Below are 21,112 nucleotides of genomic sequence, written 5' to 3'. Positions count from 1 at the left end.
AATTCCTTTCAGAGCTCAATGGTTCTCGAATGGATAAACATTCAATGGTGTTAGTTTGCAATCTCCCGTAGCATTTTCACCAAGCAATATAGTCAATCTTTTATTTGTTGTTGCCCATGTGTTCTGGCAACATCCATGTAATTCTTCTCTACACTCTTTCCAGCTTATTAGGATATTTCCTGCAGCATTGCACATACTGAGCATGGTGTCTCCTATTAGTAGTGAGGTTACCAATATATTGTTGATAACTCCCTCTGCAGGTATGCAGTAAATTTTCCTACACTCCTTTGCCTTTTCAGCACATGGATAGTTCTATATCTCTGTCCAGCAGAGTCACCAAAACTGAACACAATAATCTAAGTGCAGCCTCACTAATGTCTTGCACAACACCTTTTTTCCTGCCTTCTCCCCATAATCCCTGACATCCATACTAATCAAGAATATATCTTCTTATGCCTTAAAAATATCCTTACTCAGATATGGTGCCCAAAACTGAACACAATACTCCAAATGTGGCCTGACCTGCGCCTCATAGAGCCACAACTGCAAGTTTCTGGGCCCATGGCTGATGCCTCATGACCTCTCTCCCACCAAGGGAGATATTGCAGACCATGTGGCTGTTGACTGTTGTCTTTGGACAGCGATAACCATGCACAATCTCATAGAGCTGGTTCAGGAAAACCTGACGGTTCATACACTCAATTCCCACAGTTGTGAACATGCTCACTGTAGAAAGCATTTTATCAGGCGGAACTGTGGCATAGTGGTAGAGTTGCTGTCTTCCCGCACCAGAGACCCGGGTTCGATCCTGTCAACGGGTGCTGTCTGTATGGAGTTTGTATGTTTTCCCCGTAACCTGCCTGGTGCTCTGGTTTTCTACGGGTGCTCTGGTTTCCTTCCACACTCCAAAGACATACGGGTTTGTAGGTTACTTAGCTTTGGTAAAATTGTAAATTGTCCCTAGTGTGTATAGGATAGTGTTAGTGTGCAGGGCTCACTGGTCAACACGGACTTGGTGGGCCGAAGGGCCTGTTTCCGTGTTTTATCTCTAAACAAAACTAAACTAAAAGCATTGCAGCATAGTTTGAACAGCTCCATCCAAGACCACAAGAAATTGCAGAGACCATCATGCAAACCAGCCTCCCTTCCATTGACTCCATGTACCCTTCACACTGCCTCGGCAAGGCCACCAGCATAATCAAGGACCAGTCTTACCTTGGTCACTCCCTGTTCTCCCCTCTACCTTCGGGCGAGGTGCAGAAGTTTGAAAATGCATACCTCCAGATTTGGGGATGGTTTCTTCCCAGCTGTTATCAGGCAACTGAACTCACTAGCTAGAGTGCGATCTTGACCTCCCTCATCCACCTCCTTGGAGACCTTTGAACCATCTTTAATCAGACTTTATATTACTAAAAGTCTGATCTTGACCGCTTTTGGCTCGCTGTGCTGTGATTTCCGAGAGAACGCCGCCACGTATGACCGTCATTTTTGGCCACCTCGCTCAGAGCCCCCCTCTGCCTTCCGGGACTGGAGGATTTTTCCCATCGATGAAAAATCAGAGAGATATTAATGTTTTTTTTAAATTTGCCATTCTCTATGCTGCCCCTGCTGGGGGGAGGGACTATAAAACCAGGAAGTGGTGTGTCTCAGTCTCTGCAAGATGGAGGAAGCCAGAGGGTCACGTCTCTCTGAGCTCTGAATAACACTGAACACATGTCTACTCAATTGTGAATGCCCTTAATGTGGTTTGAAAATGAAAATATGGTTGGTTTGAAGTAAAAAGGCACTGCCTGCAAATGGTTGTTTGGGTGCTTTGGGTTGATGTTAAAAGGCACTACTGCAAATGGTGGTTTGGGTGCTTTGGGTAACTTCCTGTTTGCACTGTATATTGATTTTAGATAAAACGCTACCACTCACGGCTGTGATTTTTGGCCATCTTACCCAGTCCCCCTCGGCTCAGCAGGTGCAGAGGATTCTTCCCATCAATGAAAAATAAAAGTGTTATTAGTGCTTAAAAAATGTTGAGAATCTCTCTCCTGTCAATCACGCCGTGAAGGCCGCACCTTTTCCGGTGGGAGAGGGAGTGGTTATAAAACCCGGAAGTGTGGATGTGGCTCAGTCTGCATGATGGGGGAAGGAGAGGTCACGACTCTGTCTGAGCTGTGAATCAACTGAACACACTGAATGTCTACTGAACTGTGAGCTTGGTGTTTTGTGTGGTTTTATGGTGGTTTCACCCTGCATGAAATGGTATGAAGCTGCATTTGAATTTGCTGGCCTTGCACCCTGCTTGAAATGGAATGAAACTGCACTTGCATTTGGTGGCCTTGCATCCTGCTTGAAGTGGAATGAAACTGCACTTGAATTTTGCGGCCTTGCACCCTGCTTGAAGTGGTATGAAACTGCACTGAATTTGGTGGCCTTGCACCCTGCTGAAAGTGGTATGAAACTGCACTTGAATTTGGTGGCCTTGCACCCTGCTTGAAGTGGTATGAAACTGCACTTGAATTCGGTGGCCTTGCACCCTGCTTGAAGTGGTTGGAAACTGCACTTGAATTCGGTGGCCTTGCACCCTGCTTGAAGTGGTAGGAAACTGCACTTGTATTTGGTGGCCTTGTACCCTGCTTGAAATGGAATTTCAAGGAACAGCCATGTCAACTGCCAGCCCACCAGCCGTGAGTGAGTTGCCAGCACATCAGGCTTGAGGGACTGAGCTGCCACCCCAAGAACCCATACCAGCGCTCCAGATAGCCCCCCCACTGGCCACCAATATTGGAATTGGTGGAGAGGTGGAATATTGCATCGGGGGACCAGCCCTCCCATGTGAACATGGGACCCAACGGGTCCCACTTAGTCTAGTCTTTCACTAAATGTTGTACCCTTTATCATTTATCTGTACACTGTGGACTGCTTGAATGGAATCAAGTATGTAGTCTTCTTTGACTGGATAGCACGCAACGAAAAGCTTTTTACTGTACCTTGGTATGTTTGACAATAACAAACTAAACGAAAGACGATAGGCACGAGTTAAGGGATTAAACTTAAGTACAATTTATTTATTTCTCTCAACTTTTACATATTGTCTTGAGTCATCTCTGTGGCAAGTCCTATTTGAACAATGTCAATTATGCCTTGGTACATTACGAAAAGTTTCCTAAATGTTGTAACTTTTAATGAAGGTTGTAGCAAGAATATCTTGGATGTTATTTAATGTTCATAGGATCACCAGGGGCGCCGGGAAGATGGCTGCCCTGCCGGCAGTCTGTTCGTATTTTCTTTCTTTTTGTTATTTTTTAGTGCGTTAAAAGTTGTTTTAATATTCTTCGGTTTGTTTTATGTGGGGGGGGGGGGGGGGGGATCGGGGGAAACTTTTTTTCAAGCTCTTACCTTCCCGGAGATGTGATCAATTTTTCAGATCACATTCTCCGGGTTCTGCGGCCTACCATCGATGGAGCTGGAAGCCTCCTCGGACTGTCGTGAGCCCTACCGCGCAACATCGGAGCTGATCCCTTGCCTGGGATCGCTCCCACCGCGACCACCGCGGAATCACCAACAAGGGCTCGCAGTCTCGGGTGAGGCTAGTCGGGAGCTCCAACTTCGTGGAAGGCTCGACCAGCCCCGACGCGAGGTTCGATCGCCCGGCGCGGGGGGGCTGACATCCCCCCGATGCGGGAGCCTGATCGCCTCGACAAGGAGGGCCCGAACGCCGCCGGCTACGTGAGTCAAGATCATCCCGTCAACGGGGGCTCGAGGCCCACGACCGAGGAAGAACAGACTTGAACTTTATTTCGCCTTCCATCACAGTGAGGAATGTGTCAGAGTCACTGTGGTGGATGTTCATGTTAAAATGTGTTTTTTGAGTGATCTGTTGCTTTTAATTGTATGACTGATCTGGCCAATGAAATTCCTCGAATGTAGCCGGATGAAGCCGTTTGCAGTTCCGCTGGTTCGCTGAAGAGGGGGAAGAGGGAGGGAGGATGGTGGCGTTAAAAAAATCACTCGGCAGCACTCAGAAGGGAATCTCGTCTCAGCATTCCCTCATCCCTGCCCCCCCCACACTGGGCATGTCAATCAGGGTCCACCCCGGTCAGAGACAGTGGTGCAGCACCATGGGGTGGGGGGGGGGGGTGGGGGGGGGGGGGGGGGGTGGGGAGTCAGCCTTCAGGGGGGGATCACAGTCTTTAGTGAATCAGCACGGCCTTTGGTTGATTGAGAGAAAGGCGTTTGAGGTTCAGTGGCTCAGACCTTGTACAAACACGTCGGCTGCTGAGAAACTGATCCCTGCTGCCGTCGTCTAACCATTGCCCTCTCCTTCCACCCCATCCTCCACCTCCCATTCCCTTATATGTTTCTGAGATCTGGACTACTTGCAACAGGCACCTGGATGCATTGGAGAAATGCCACCAATGCTGTTCTACAAAGTCTTCCAAACCTACTGCCGGATGAGTTAAACAATGTCACTGTCTTCTTCTGGCACATTTCCAGCATGGAGGCCCTGATAACACCGGGCAAATTTGGCATATCTGGCAAAAGTGTATGCACATGAGATTGAAAGATTCAATCCTCTTTGGAGAGGGGAGGGAGAAGAGATCAGTGATTCAACTTGGGTGGCATGGTGGCGCAGCAGCAGCGGTAGAGTTGCTACCTTGCAGCGTTTGCAGCTCCAGGGACCCGGGCTCGATCCTGACTACGGGTGCTGTCTGTACAAAGTTTGTACGTTCTTCCCGTGACTGTGTAGGTTTTTGCCGAGATCTTCAGTTTCCTCCCTCACTCCAAAGATGTACAGGTTTGTTGGTTAATTGGCTTGGTATGTGTAAATTGTCCCTTGTGTGTGTAGGATAGTGTTAAAGTAGATCTTTGGTCGGTGTGGGCCGAATGGCTTGTTTCCACGCTGTATCTCTAAACTAAACTAATATATTCAAGAGAAGTATGTCATCAAATGAGTTGATAACAATAATATGAAGTTGATAGCCATCAACATTAAAACATATTTCACGCCATATGAAGTATTGGACAGAGAGTATGACCTTAAAGAATTGTATTTTGTCATTGAGAGATGCAAATACATATAGTAGTCTGATCAGATTGCTGTCCTGTGCAATGTTGGACTTCTGCTTGAATTCCTCTGATTCCTCTTAATTTAGTTCAGTGATACAGCATGGAAACAGGCCCTTCGGCCCACCGAGTCCATGCTGACCCGTTCACACTAGTTCTATGTTTTTCTTGATTTCTTGAAAAAAAAAATGCATTTCGATCATTAATTGTACTAAAACTAAGTTAATAAAAGTGGAGAAACAGACCAGATTTATCCTATCATGTCTTCAAATGCTTTGACCCAATTGCACTGTAAAATGTCCTGATTTATGCAGCAGTGGGTTCTGTTTAAGAGAAAGTTTTATCTATGGGCTGGGGTCAAGGAAAGAGCATTCACATCGCGCATGTGTGGTATAGATCCGAGCCTCCTCCCTTCACCGGGGAAATAACCGGGGACCCATGCGGTCAGAGCACAGGAGACCTGGGAGGTGAACACGGCGTAGCCGGTGAGCAGGGCACCGAACGTTGTGGTGAGGGTATAGCCAATGGTTGGTCTGCAGCAGCAGAGCGCGAGGGAAGAGACAGTCCGACAGTAGAACGGTAGATCGGACGTGTGGCTTCTGGATACGAGACCGCAGGACGTGGTTCCTACACAGGAAGGAGATGTTGACGGTTGCATCTGTAAATCTCTCCGTCTGCGCTGTGGATGTGATCCAAATGGCCATAGCCCTTGTCAGTCTGGAGGCGAACAACTTGCCCACTGGAGAGAGGTTTAAGTGGTTTGCTGGACATCGTAAAATCGCTTCTGGGCATCGCCGTTCAGTTGGAGTTGTTTCTGGACGATAGGAGGTGAACAGATCTGTGGCTGCAGCAGCTGCTGGGGCACGGGCAGGGCAGCACGGGTCTGCCGAGACATCAGGCGTTGGGCTGGAGACCCCAGTATTGGGTCACGGGCGATGTTCCTTAAAGTTGAGCAGGTCCAAGAACACATTGGATTTAGCAAGGTGTGAGCACTCCATTAATTGTTTGGCGCTAAAAACCGCCCCTTCTGTGAGTCCGTTGGACTGTGGAAATTCAGGACTGCTGGTGACATGGAGAAAATCCCATCGTCGAGCAAAGTTTTTAAAACACTGGCTGCTGAACTGCCTGCCGTTATCAGACAGGAGGCCTGCAGGGGCGCCGTGTAGGGGGAAGTGCCGTGACAGCTTTTGGATGACTGTATCGGATGTGATATTTTGGAGTGGGTCAATTTCAAACCAGCCCGAATACGAGTCAACGAGAACCAGATATTGTTTGCCCCGCCACTCGAATATGTCGGTAGCGACCGTGGACCATGGCAGAGGAGGAACAGGGTGTGAGAGCAAGGGCTGCTTCTGTTGGTGTGGCGTCAGGCTGTTGCAGACAGCGCAGGCTTCAACTTTTTCGAGTATATATTCTGTCATCCTGGGCCAGTAAAACATGCTCTTTGCTCATTGTAAGGTCACTTCCACACCGGGTGGCCCCTGTGGACGGCATCAAAGTACATGTCCTGTAGAACAGCTGGGATGACTGCTTTGTGACCCTTGATTATGACCCCGTCCTGTAGCACCAGGTCGTCGCGAACCAGGTAGTTTGGGGGAAGCGCAAGTGGGGCACTGTGTTGTTTATCCGGCCAGCCATGCTCTATAACTGAGGACAGTAGTTGTAGAGTTGTATTTGCAGCCGTGTGCTCTGCCAGGCTGCTTAGGCATTCAGTAGGTACGTACGACACCATCATTACTGTGAACTGATCTTGTTCTGACGACTGTTGTTCGCAGGTTTTGCGTGGGGCTCTTGATAGCGTGTCAGCTAGGTGCATGTCCTTGCCTTTTTTGTAGACTATGGTGGTCAAAACACTGTAGCTGCATCATCATCCGTTGCAGGCGAGCATGAGCAGCATGAATGAGTTTGTTCAGAATGGTGACCAGGCAATAACCACGGCAAGTAATCCCTTTTCGATCTGGGCATAACGTTGTTCTGTCTCGGACAGGGTGCGGGAGGCGTAAGCAACAGGTCTACAGTCACCGTCGGTGGAAGTCTGTAGGCAAGCAGCGCCAAGTCCATATTGAGATGCTTCACACGTGAGCGTCACCGGTAACTTCAAAGCAAAGTAGGCGAGGGGTGGAGCACTGGACAACTGCAATTTGAGGATTTCAAAAGCTCTCTGGTGTTGTTGGTACCAGGACCAGGCATTGTCCTTGTGAGTCAGTTGAAGTAGGGGAGCAGATATTTCGCTGATGTTGGGAATGAATTTCCCCAAGTAGTTGACCATTCCCAGGAATCTCTGTAAACTCGTAATGTCACTGGGAGATGGCAGTGATCTTGAATGGGTCCGGTCTGAGGCCATCACTGGTGAATACGTGTCCGACATAGTTGACCTCCTTGACACATAATCTGCATTTTAGAGGGTTGAGCTTGAGATGGATGTCTTTAGCACGGTCTAGTACTTTTTTCAAGTTGGCATCATGTTCAGCCGTGTTGCGTCCAGCAACGAGAATATCATCGACAATGATGCCGCACGGATACCCCACAAATAATAGTTCCATTGTGAGTTAGAATACCTCACTAGCAGAGTTGATGCCAAAGGGCATCCGCAGAAATTTATAGCGGCCAAAGGGGGTGCCGAACGTGGTGAGATTGGACGAGTCAGAATCCAGCGGGATTTGCCAGAACGGACTTTTGGCATCCAGAACTGAAAACACGCACTGCCTACCTGAGCTTAAACTACCTCTACTGTACGCATCGGGGATTGTGGGCGTCTGATCGCTGTGTTCAGGTCTCTGGGGTTGATGCAGATTTGGATTTCTTCCTTGTTCTTCTTTATTGCAACCACCATGGTGGAAACCCAGTCGGACGGGTTGGTGACCCAGGGACATCCAGGGACACCATCCGCTGGAGCTCATTGTATACTCTGTTGCGCAAAGCATGTGGAATGCGGTGTGGTGCTCAGACCACAGTTAAGACATTTGGATCAGTGGCGATGTTGTATTTGATGGGCAGCTTTCCAAGCTTGTCGTCAAATAATTCTTTGTATTGTGACAGTATTTGCTGGGTGGAGCCCTCAGTGGGAGATATTTGATGGACAGCAGGCCCAAAAGTAACGAGTCCTAGATCCTGGCACGCGTTAATGCCAAGCAGCGTTGCAGCTTTCCAGTGGACAATAAAAAACTTCAGTTTGTGAGCTTGTGACTCCAGGCGGCGTCAGTTCAGTTTCTCCAAGTGGGAGCAGCTCACCTACCCCGTAGGCTAGCAAAGTGGTCGAAGTGTTTGCAATACGTTCGGCGTTACGGATTTGTTTAAATTCAGATAATGACATGACATTGCACTTGGCACCAGTGTCGATCTTTGCACAACGACATTCTTGTTGACGAGCAGAGAAACTTCAGGGTCAAGTTGCTTGTTAGTGGAAGTAATCAGCGAGTTGATGTTACGACTGTTATCTTTATGCTCTGGGAGCCGAACAGAAGAAAGCGCTGCCAGCTCCTGGTACTCATTATCAGTAGCTTCATGTTTTAACATGTGCACAGGCTGCCTTTGGAGTGAGCGAGCTATGCGTCAATGGCAGCATTTCATGAAGTGATTCATTTAGTTGCAATAGTGGAAAAAAATTCTGAAAGCAACGCAGTGTTCGCGACTTGGAGGATGGGAGCCATCACAGTTAGAGAACTGTTTGATAAATCTCTGAGGCTGTTGAGGTGGTGTGTGGGGTTGTGAACACCAGTTACGATAGGAGGTGTTGGTAGCATCGACACTGTACGAGGAATGTGGCCAAGGGCCCAATGACATTGTCAGATAAACTGTTAGTTCAGCAATCCTACAAGCATGTTCAGCTCGGGCCAAGGTCAGTTCAGAATCGTGGAGTAAAGGGCCTGTCCCACTTACGTGTCCTTGGCATGCAAATTACGCGACCTCGTGGTTGCGTTGAGGCGTACGGGCATCGTATGGCCGCGCGAGGCCGGTCCCACTTAGAAGCGCGGAGGGGTATGTAGTTGTGCGCGACATCGCGCCGGGCTCTGACATTTTTGTAGTGAACAAAATCTTCGAGCGCCGATGGCCTGTCGCGGAACTGACGGCCAAAGTGGGACAGGCCCAAGACCCTGGCGCGACGCAACGTCTCACCTTCAACAGCAGGCAAAAGATCGCTGAACTCGGCCTGGGGCTCACGGCCGTTGCGGTCCGGATCCGCCCCCACTTCTACTACCAGAAAATTGAAGATAGACACAAAATGCAGGAGTAACTCAGCGGGACCGGCAGCATCTCTGGAGAGAAGCAATGAGTGACGTATCGGGACAAGACCCTTCTTTTCTGACTGTAGAAGAGTCTCGACCCGAAACATCACCCATTGCATCTCTCCAGAGATGCTGCCGGTCCCGCTGAGTTACTCCAGCTTTGTGTCCATCTTCAAATGATGTCACGTGCTCCAGACGGCTGTGCGTACGCATGTAATCGCGACCGACCTTTGCCGGACCATCGCGGCTCAACGCGACCACGAGGTCGCGTAATTTGCATGCCAAGGACACGCAAGTGGGACAGGCCCTTAATTCATCTTGCACCTTATCGCTAAGCAGGCCAGTCTGTTGCGGATGAGTTCACACAGATTCTCAAAACGGCAGCATGCAGCTGAGGAAATAGTATATAATAGAACTACTTGGATGGTGACTTTTATATAAGCTAGGTAATTTGCAAGAAAAAAGCTTAAGGTTTTCAGAAACACATGTCTCCTAAAGAAATAAAGTACAAAGAAACACACACAGGGAACAAATGAATCGAAACATAGAAACGCTAATCTGAACCTGCATAGCTTAGTTTATTGCTTTGAGGCAATTAAAACGATGGAGGAAATAATGTTTGATATGATTTTGTGTTGAAGAATGGATAGCTGAATAGGGCCTCTTCTTAGGCCAGAGGTCATCTGCTCTTTCTCTATGGCACATTCCTGAGCACTTCTTCTTCTTCTTGCGTATGACGTGCACAGCCTAAAGTTGTAGGACATCTTGTTCTTATTTGATTGTGCACAACATGTTTATTACATTCGGCGAAACAGGGCGGACCACGTGAAGGTTGCAATCTCCCACACCTTCCTGAGCTCTGAATGTGGCATAAAGATGAAGAGTTAGAGGGCAGTTGAGGCCAAGTCACTGGATGGATTTAAGAGAGAGTTAGATGGAGCTCTAGGGGCTAGTGGAATCAAGGGATATGGGGAGAAGGCAGGCATGGGTTATTGATAGGGGACGATCAGCCATGATCACAATGAATCGCGGTGCTGGCTCGAAGGGCAGAATGGCCTCCTCCTGCACCTATTTTCTATGTTTCTAAGTTATGGCTGTTTATGCTGAGTTCGAGACAGAATTCAAGGCTGAGAGATAATAGACTCTGTGGTTAGCTTTGGCTATGTTAAATTATAATGAGGTTGAGATAAGGGATGGATGCTTGGAGAGGAAAAGAATCAGATTGATGGATTTGTGACCTACCTTCTGTTTATAGAAAGTCGAAGAAGCAGATGTAGTTTTGAGGTAATGGTCTGAAGTTGTAAATTTATCCTTTGTTCTGTAATATTTGTAAAAGGCCTTGCAGATGAGTGGAAATCCATCTCCCAGAGATAGCAGGAAAAGGACTAAGTTAAGAATTAAGCTGTATCCTGGCACAAAATACATCAATTAATTTGACAGATTTACGACCCATGTATGCTTGGAGTTGGGAGGTGTGTGTGGGTTTTGAATTTAACTTAGAAGTTGTGTAATTCGGCGAACTCATATAATTAATGTTTTTAATACATAGGTAATAGTATTTTAATCTGTAAAATTGTAGTGAAACCATTTATGAAATGTATTGTGTCTAAGTAGGATTGTAAACATTAGACCTTGTTTAGATTTATAGAAATATCTTTCTTCTTGGTATGGAAAGTGTGTTTTGTTTGTGTGACTTGTGTGATCATTGTATTACATATGTATCTTATATTTTGAGGAGTGGTCTTTGATAATTGAGCCTACTGGGGTTTTGCTGTGATGAAATAAAATAATTCTAAACAAAGTTAAACCACAGGCAAACGGAAGTTGTAAAATGAGGCCAGAGAAGGGGGATCATGTGACTGTTGTAAATCACCAGAAGGACTCAGATGATTGGTTACTAGTTTGTCATACCCTCTGTACCTGAAATGTCTAATACCTATATAAATGCCATGAGTTTGTATCAAAGTAACTAATTCTTTGGAGCTGCCCCGGAGCTTTTAGCTCCATGTCGGAAGGTTCAAAGAATTGTCTCAGTACTCAATAAAGAATCGATTTCAACAGCTACAAGCGTTTGAGTCAAGTTTGTTTGACATTAGATTGACAAAAGAACTCAGTTTAACACAGCAATGTGTCTCAGATCACTAATGTAATTTTCTACAGGCTCACCTTGCTGTTGGTAACGAGCAAAAAAGTTAGTACGTTCAAGTATGGAGTTGGCACGAAGGTCACACAGCTGTCGGAACTTAGTGAGTAGGACCGCAGGATCATCAATAGTTTCAGCAGGTACCACGATCTGGTTTTTGTGATCTAGAACTGCAGGCGCGTAGTCAAAACGCTCTGTATGCTTCATTGCTTCAGGGCCAGCGACGTTGAGAAGTATAGAGGCACGCTCTTCTTGTGTAGCTTAGCGATGGGCAGCACGAATGTAATGGTTGTAGTCGCGCTCAAAAACGCGCCAACGTTCAGCGATGTCCGAGTCAAAGATCAGAGGGTCTGGCCGGCGAAGTGAGCTGGCCATGGTAGCGCGCGTGAATGGATGGAAACAAAATACAGGGGATAAAATAAAAGCCGATATACTTAAACATGGAGTGGGTTACCAACCACTTCTTGACACCATGTCAGATGACCCAGTCATACTCACGAATATGGTACAACAGTATTTATTGAAAGGCACTTATAATACGCTACAGGATGTTGCTTCAGCTGTGTAGCAGCGTAGACTGCCAGCACGAGTTGGGTTACGATAATATGAACAGTGTAGTAGGCGCAGCATCTAATAATAAAGCACTACATTGGTTAGTATGTGAAGTAACCAATCTACTCTTTCCACCACCACGCACAAGAAGTGCAAGACAGACACCATTGTGCAGATGCTGAGAAGTGTGTTCAGCTCTGGACTCGATAACAAGAAGATCTATTGGCTGTAAAGCAATTAGTGCATTCCTCTATTTTTAACTTGCCTGACTCACTATTTCAATATGTGGTCTTTCTCTTCCAGCCTTTCTACCCAGTATTCCAATTAATTGTTTCCATTAAAAAAAAATTAAGATACATTTTCTTAAAGATGGCAATGAGAGCAAAGATGGTATTGGCATTTTGGGATCTTTCAGTAATGCTTCGGCTGACTGTTGATTTGCATCATATTAAGGACTGCATGCAGGCATATTTAAAGCCTATTAATATTAACATATTCTGTATTCAACTTCTACCTCCCTGATGCACTGCCTGTAAGAAAAGAGGATTGTATTTGTGATTGGAATCCTATGACCAATTACCACAAGGATTTATACTGGAACAATCAGTTTGCTATGTGCATTAGCGACTTGTACACTAATGTAGGAGGGATGAATAGTAAGTTTGCAGATGACACAAAAATCAGTGGTCTGTTGAATAGCAGTAGACTTGTTCAAGCCGCAGAAAAATAGTGATAGGCTGGCAAAGTTATCAAAGCAATAAAGATGGAATTTTACTCCGGATGAGTGTAAAATTATACATTTTGGGAGGTCAGACAAGAATAGGGCATGGACAATGAATGGAAGGACCTCTGGGAGTATTGAGGAACAGAAGGACCATGGCGAACAAGTCCAAAGATCCCACATGGTGGGAGCACTGATTGATAGGATGGTGGAGAAAGCATATGGGTGCTAGCCTTCATTAGCTAGGGAGAGTATAAGAACAGGGATGTTATGCTACAGCTTTATAAAACATTGATGGGGTCACCTATTGTTTGTATTTTTGGTCACCTTAGTATAGAAATTACATGTTTAGTAAATTGGTCGCACAGTTAGGATCATGTTGAATAATATAGGTGTTGATGCATTATTAACTGGTGTTTGTTTGGAAAGTAAGTATGTGGAAAAGCTGTTATACTTCATTTGGTACTCCTGCTCCAAAACCCTATCTCAATATCCTTCCAACACGTGCTCTTCACAACATGGTTCTATTTTTTCTGATGAAAGCACACATTATTGTTTTGTAAAATGGAGTCACAAAGGTGCTACTGTATTGTTGTGCAAACTATTGCAGGTGGCCACAGCTATACACAGTGTTCTTAAAAGGTAAATACACATGATTTTCTTAATGTGAATACAACAAAATATTAATAGCATAACTTTTATTAGTATGCCCTTTGTTAAGCTTGCATCTCTACCTGTTCCATACTGTTCTCCAGTTCCTAATAAATTTGCAGTAATCCTTTGGAATTTTATTGTGGTTCGTTTTAAAATACTCCCGTACGATGAGAGCAGTCGCTGTTTTAGATTAAAAAAAATTATTTGTTGAAATACTTGTATGTTTACGCGTATAATTCTAGAGTCGTACAGCGTGCAAACAAGCCTTTGGCCAAAATTGTTCATTCTGACCGTTGCCCATTCTGAACTAGTTCTGTTTGCCAAGTTTGGTCCATATCCTTTCCCATCCATATGAGGAAATATTATACAATAAAATTGCTCAAATTATAATCTCTGTGTGAGGAATTTATGTTAAGTTACATGAGAAGGGCTTGGAGTTGGGGCTTTCAGAAATACATGGCTCCACAAAGAAATCAAGTACAAAGAACACACACAGGAGAACAGATGGCTTATCATAACATGGAAATGTTGATCTGAATAGGCATATCTTTATTTATTGCTTTGAAGCAATAATCATGCTGTCAGAAGTTGTATTTGGTTTAGGTTGGTGTTTAGAGTGTTGGTTGTTAATCGGGTCTCTTCCCAGGACATGGGCACCATTTGTTCTTTCTTTGTGACACATCTTTGAGCTCGGCTGTGTCATGAAGGGGATTTATGGTAGTCTATATTGGGTTTTAGGCACCAAGGCTAGATACTAGCCTGTGATTTGGTTTGTGCTGTTTAAATGTATTTATGTTGGGATAAGAGATAAGGCATAGGTGATGGTTGTATGACCTTTGTATAAGGGTGATTTCTTATGTTTATAGAAGACTGAGAAAGTAACTCTGTTTTGATCTAAGCCAAACGATTGGGGTCTGCATATAGTAATCTTCAAATTGCTGTGTGGAATGCTATTAGTAAGAAGTTGTAAAGAGGCCTTACATTCCTTTCCTCCAGAGATGAGCAAGGTGAAGGTTGTAATTCAGAATGAAACTTGACCTGAGCTTGGTAAGAAACAATTATAATTTATCAAGTGCGACAAGTATATGGCCTTTGTGTGCTAGGAGTTGGGAATTGTGTGATTAGAAATAACTTAAGTTCTTACCACTTTGTAAGAATGGGGCAAAACTCATATTGAATTCATAAGTAACTGTATTTTAACTATGAAGTAAGGAAATTATTTGTGAAGTGTATTGTGTTTAATTAGGATAGTGAATATTAGACTTGTTTAAATCTGAAGTTTTAGAAATAACTTTATTTTCCAAAATATATGTTTTGTGTGTATGTATTGTGTGATTGCTGTATGATGTGTATATTATATTCTGAGAGGTGGTCTCTGAGAATCCATTTTATATTTCTGTTGTTTTACTTCATTGAAATAAAATGATTTTGAGCAAAGAAGTTAAAGAAAACCACAGAGGGGAAGAAGGTTTTAAAGGGGCCGAAAAATGGAAAATCATGTGACTATACATGTCAATCAATGGAAAGGATTTAGTTGATTGGTTAATGCAAATAAGTTAAATGTATGGTAAACCATAATGATTGGTTAATAGTTTGCCACTCCTTTTGTATCATAATTGTCTATTACCTATATAATGTGTTACATTTATACCAAAGTCAGTAGTTATTTCGACTTGCCCCAGAGTTTTTAAGCTCTGTTGGAAGGTTTAAAGAATTACCCAGCACTGTCAGAATAAAGAATTGATTTTAGCAGCAATGGTTTGAATCAAGTTTTCTTGAATTAGACTGAAAAAAAAACTCAGTTTAACACATACATCTGTCCAAATGACTGATCTGCCACGTTTGACTGGTTTGTTATTTTTAGTACTTAGCCATGAATGTTGTTCTCATCACTGAACCTGTGCCCAGTAACTGTTATTACCCACAGTTTTGTCGGTTGCTTACCTTCCTGGCTCGGTTTAATGTCTGTGTTCTTGTGCAATCACTTTGGGAGATTATTAGGTACAATATTACGGGTTTTCCAGTTGGACTGTTTTTTTTTGTTTGTCCAATTTTCACAAGTGCATATTGAATTATGAAACTTTTCTTACCTTTTGGATAAAACTGAAATACCTAACAATTTATAGAGCAGAAAGAAAGAACTGCAGATGCTGCTTTATACCAAAGATAAACACAAAGTGCTGGAGTAATTCAGTGGGCCAGGCAGCATCTCTGGAGAAAAAGGATGGGGACATTTTGGGTTATGTCCCTTCTTCAGACGGAAAGTAAGGAGTGGAGGTTGGGGGGTTGAAGAGCGGGAGGTGGGAATAGACCAGGACCAATCAGGGTCGGCCACAAATGATCTTGGGCAGGGCGGTTCTCTGGTAAGCCCATTGTTGGCTAGTGATTAATGCCGTTTCTTTGTGTCTGAAGAAAGGTCCCAACCCAAAACATCACCTATCGATGTTCTCCAGAGATGCTGCCAGACCCGCTGAATTACTCCAGCACTTTGTGTCTTTTTTGTAAACTAGCATCTGCAGTTTCTTGTTTTCTTTATGCCAGCTTTTTAAGCTGATTATGATCATGTAATATTTAATCAAGAATTGAAGATGATAAGGTCAAATGCTTTTAAATATATATAATGGAATCCTGGACTATTACAACTTAAATTTCGTCTCAAAGCAGGCTTTTCTCAAGTAGATTGATACAGAAAGACAAGCCCAGACTTCCCCAGGATGTTTAAGGAGGAACAGCAGATGCTGGAAAATCGAAGGTACACAAAGAAGCTGGAGAAACCCAGCGGATGCAGCAGCATCTATGGAGCGAAGGAAATAGGCAACGTTTCAGGCCGAAACCCTTCTTCAGACTGATGGGGGGGGGGGGGGGGGGGGGGGGGAGAAGAAAGGAAAAAGGAGGAGGAGCCCGAAGGCTGGGGGATGTGAGGAATTCCCCAGGTTGCTGTGTATTCAGACAATGACTAATGTGCTCAAGGGACTCTGTATTGAACAAGCCAGACTTCACCCAGGTTGCTGTATAAGGTTGAGATAATGACCGATGGCTTTGAAATGCATCTACCAATTGATGAGAGAGGAAGCCCAGATTAATCCCGGTGAGAGATATTAAGACAATGTCCGATGTTTTTGATATGTAACTGCCTTGTACCAATGTCCGATGCCTTTGATATGTAACTGCCTTGTACCACATGACATGATGCCTTTGATGCGACTGATGATTGACAAGAGACAAACTCAGACGCATCCTGTAGTAATGTGTATTCCCTGTACCTCTGACCATGACTAATGTCTTTGGAATGTGCTTAGGTGACAAAAGACCAGTATATAATACCATGTAATTCTGTGTTCAGGGAAGTGGAGAGAGGACAGCCAAGTGTCCGTGGTGCTCACTTGGCTGGGGTTATCCTTGCCACTTCCATCGGCCGATAATTAGTAAAGTTTTGAATTGGTCTACCAAACCGTATTGTGAGTTGTCTGTTTATTAAGAAGGGAACCTGTTTGTTTAATTATGTTAACCTTATTTCAAAGACTTGTAATTTGCCTATTTATTCAGCAGAGTTGGAAGCATTATTTCAATGTCATTTACAATAGCAATTAAGAGCATTGATAGGAAATGTTTTTTAAAAAGTACACCATGTCCTATTTTACGGAATTAATATATCTCCCTCTAAATGCTGCACACGTTGAACTTTCAAGTCTAATCTACAAAAGCATTCTAAACATCTAATTGTGCTATGTTAGATGTTTAGAAATGACTAATTAGGCTACATTTCACTCATGTGGAAATGTGATGGTATACTATAGGAAAGCTTATTCTTGACGTTAAAATTATCACAGATCTTGATGTATTTTATAGTAACAGAGTGGAATTGTAACTTTAAGATGTAATTTTGTTATTCATTAATTGCTACTCCACATTCTAATCCCAGTCCTACTGGCTTGTCAAAGCCAAGTATGGCATGTGGTTTAGCTTGGCTTTGATGTCCTTTTACAGGAATTTAATTGACAGAAGGGTTGTGTATAAATTCTGCCACCCCTTCTGCTTCCTATTTCCTTTTCCTGAAATCACTGCTGTTCGCTTACCGCCACAACAGATCAACGGTGGATGCGATCTTGCGGGCTCTCCACTCCGCTCTGGACCACTTGGACAACAAAAACTGATATGTCAGTCTGTTATTCATTGACTACAGCGCGGCATTTAATACAATCATCCCCTCCAAGCTGGTTACAAAACTCTCAGAACTGGATCTCTGCGCATCCCTCTGCAATTGGATCCTCGACTTCCTCATTCACAGACCACAGTCTGTCCGTATTGGTGGAAACGTGCCAACCTCGATAACAATCAGCATGGGAGCACCTCAAGGCTGTGTGCTCAGTCCCCTGCTATACTCATTCTATATTCATGACTGCGTAGCTGGCCATAGTGCGAACTCCATCAACAAGTTCGCTGACGACACCACTGTTGTGATACGTATCACTGATGGAGATGAGTCTGAGTATAGAAGCGAGATCGACCGTTTGACCAAATGTTGCCAGCACAATAACCTGGCTCTCAACACCAGCAAAACCAAGGAACTGATTGTGGACTTTGGATGGGGTAGGATGGGGACCCATAGTCCTCTTTATATCAACGGGTCGATGGTGGAGAGAGTCAAGAGCTTCAAATTCCTGGGTGTGCATATCTCTGAAGATCTCTCCTGGTCTGGGAACACAGATGCAATTATAAAGAAAGCACATCAGCGCCTCTACTTCCTGAGAAGACTACGGAGATTTGGTATGTCAAGGAGGACTCTCTCGAACTTCTACAGGTGTACAGTAGAGAGCATGCTGACCGGTTGCATCGTGGCTTAGTTCGGCAACTTGAGCGCCCAAGAGCGGAAAAGACTGCAAAAAGTTGTAAACACTGCCCAGTCCATCATCGGCTCTGATCTCCCTACCATCGAGGGGATCTATCGCAATCGCTGCCTCAAACGCTTACCAGCAACATCAAGGATCCACACCATCCTGGCCACTCACTCATCTCCCCGCTGCCTTCAGGTAGAAGGTACAGGAGCCTGAAATCTGCAACATCCAGGTTCAGGAATAGCTACTTCCCCACAGCCATCAGGCTATTAAACTCAACTCAAACAAAACTCAACATTAATAGCCCATTGTACCTTATAGACAATAGACAATAGGTGCAGGAGTAGGCCATTCGGCCCTTCAAGCCAGCACCGCCATTCAATGTGATCATGGCTAATCATCCCCAATCAGTACCCCGCTCCTGCATTCTCCCCATATTCCCTGACTCTGCTATCTTTAAGAGCCCTATCTAGCTCTCTCTTGAAAGTATCCAGAGAACTGGCCTCCACCGCCCTCTGAGGCAGAGAATTCCACAGATTCACAACTCTCTGTGAGAAAAAGTGTTTCCTCGTCTCCAAATGGCTTACCCCTTATTCTTAAACTGTGGCCACTGGTTCAGGACTCCCCCAACATTGGGAACATGTTTCCTGCCTCCAGCATGTCCAAACCCTTAACAATCTTATATGTTTCAATAAGATACCCTCTCATCCTTCTAAACTCCAGAGTGTACAAGCCCAGTCGCTCCATTCTCTCAGCATATGGAAATCCCGGGAATTAACCTGGTAAACCTACTCTGCTTATTTATGTGTGTGTATATATATATTCAATGGTATATGGTCACACCGATCTGTTCTGTATTTATTTATGCCTACTATATTCTGTTGTGCTGAAGCAAAGCAAGAATTTCATTGTCCTATGTAGACAAAAGTGCTGGAGAAACTCAGCGTCCTATCTGGGACACATGACAATAAACTCTCTTGAATCTTGAATCTTTTCGATTGCATCGGTATTTAAACAACTGCAGCTCTCCACTGAGTAACTAACTACAAAGTAGTATTTTTAACTATTGTAAGTTGTTTTTATAATATCCAATTAATTCATACAAATGTAAACATTAAGTTTTCTTGTTTCCTAATTATGTTTCTTTTATTTTAGCTAAAAGTGTTTTGTTCTTCTGAAGCCTGAAAGTAATGGTTTAACCAGTGCCTCTGTGACCACTGATATCAACTCTACCAGCAAAAATATTTGGCAAGGTGTGTGAATCTTGAAGCATCATTTGTAAGCCTGAATTTATCCTAGTAATATTTTTTTATATGATTCTTTTCTTAAGATGTATGATGTGCAAAGGAATTAATATTATTAATTGTAAAATATTAATTAGAGCTGTAGTAATTTGTGCTTCAAGACATTTTGTTGATGTGAATAGTTGAAAATAATAAGACAAACTGAGGATGGAGAAAGGTATGTCCCAAACTCAGCTCTTAAAAGTTCTTGCTTATAATTAGTCCGAAGCAGGCATGAATTGGGGAAAATGATACATAATAAGGAACCCTTAGTCTAGCTGCTGCTGAATTCCAGACAATGCGTAGGGCCAGTGCAAATCTTTACTCTTACTACATCAACATTATGTAGGGGTGCTTGTTCCATTAATCATGTATGAATTTAATCTCAGCAATTCTGAGAGTAATACTGAATATTTCGTTCTACAGTTCGTCTTTAAAAAAAAAAAAACAGTCCGGAGCAAAATCCTTTCTTCAGGTTTGTTGATGGGGGATGTTATTGATGGCAATTCCTGGCCCAATGATGCAGGGGGCGAAACAAGGCCCTCCATCGTACAGGGGAATGAAGATGCGGAAGAGCTACAGACGTACTTACATGAGAAACAACAGGGATTTGTGGATCAACTAGAAATGCATGTACAATTGGAGGCTAAAACCATTCCTCCTGGGAATTCTGAGCAACTGGTATCACCTCAAGAAGAAGGAATTTCTCTGAATGTACCAAGTTTGGCAGATTTCAACACCTCAAACTCTGCCAAAGTGGCAAAGGAGAAAAAGGCAGAGCATGTGCCTCAAATGAAACCCACACCAAGGCTATCAGGATCTTCTTCAGTTGCATTGGAATTACCAGGACCAGGTAGCTTGCATCTCAGTGTTATTTTACCAGCATAAATTGTAAAATGTCTGCTCTTTGTAAAACTAATATTGATGACTAAAATCTAACTTAAAGAAAAATGTATCCTAACTCAGTTGATTTTACACTCGGATTTAGGGAATTTTTGTTTGCAATGTGAAAGACTTTAATTATTTATGCAACATAAGCAACGTTTTCTCTGGAGAAGGTATTCCTTGATATTATTTATTTATTATGCATCCTGACAGCTTACAAGATTCATAAAATCAGCACAAAATTTACTGCACAAAAGGACACCATCTCGTGCTGGACAAAGGAAGTATTGAGGAACTGCAAATGCTGGAATTTTGAGTAAAACATATTGGATGAATATTGATTTCTTCAATTTCAAGTAGTACCCCTCCCCCCCCCTTTCCTGTGCACCCCCAGGTGCATCCTCATTTCTTCCACCATATCCCACCCTGCCAGTCACCCTGCTCCTCTCCCCTCCTTCATACACTCATCTCCTATCTCCGAGCACCTAATTTTAATGTTTTACTCTTTTCCCTCTCCTTGTCCCCTTCTGCCTATATCTCTCCCTCTGGCTTTACAATTCACTCCACTTTGCTGCCTATCTGACATCCTTCTGTCTCATAGAATATGGAGCAGATTAAAATACAGAGCAGGAACAGGTTCTTCAGTCCACAATGTCTGATGCTAAATTTTACACCAAGATAAACTCATCTCATCGGCTTGCACACGCATTATATCCTTTTATTTCCTGCCTGCCTCCACCATCACTCCTGGCAGTCCA

General features: G+C 44.0%; 1 protein-coding gene across 1 annotated transcript in view; it reads left to right on the top strand.

Annotated features, from left to right (window-relative positions):
• Positions 1-21,112, top strand: part of LOC116979725 (long-chain-fatty-acid--CoA ligase ACSBG2-like) — a 164,467-nt gene that overhangs the window by 10,338 nt on the left and 133,017 nt on the right. Inside the window, exons 2-3 of the mRNA XM_033031464.1 lie at positions 19,342-19,439; positions 19,896-20,322. Coding sequence (XP_032887355.1) covers positions 19,953-20,322 — 370 coding nt within the window. The 5' untranslated portion in view covers positions 19,342-19,439; positions 19,896-19,952. The remainder of the gene's footprint in view (positions 1-19,341; positions 19,440-19,895; positions 20,323-21,112) is intronic.

The sequence above is a fragment of the Amblyraja radiata genome, chromosome 1 (assembly GCF_010909765.2).
Source record: "Amblyraja radiata isolate CabotCenter1 chromosome 1, sAmbRad1.1.pri, whole genome shotgun sequence".
NCBI classification, from domain to species: domain Eukaryota; kingdom Metazoa; phylum Chordata; class Chondrichthyes; order Rajiformes; family Rajidae; genus Amblyraja; species Amblyraja radiata.
The sequence above is the reverse complement of the archived record's forward strand: the minus strand, read 5'-3'. Positions and strand labels throughout refer to the sequence as shown.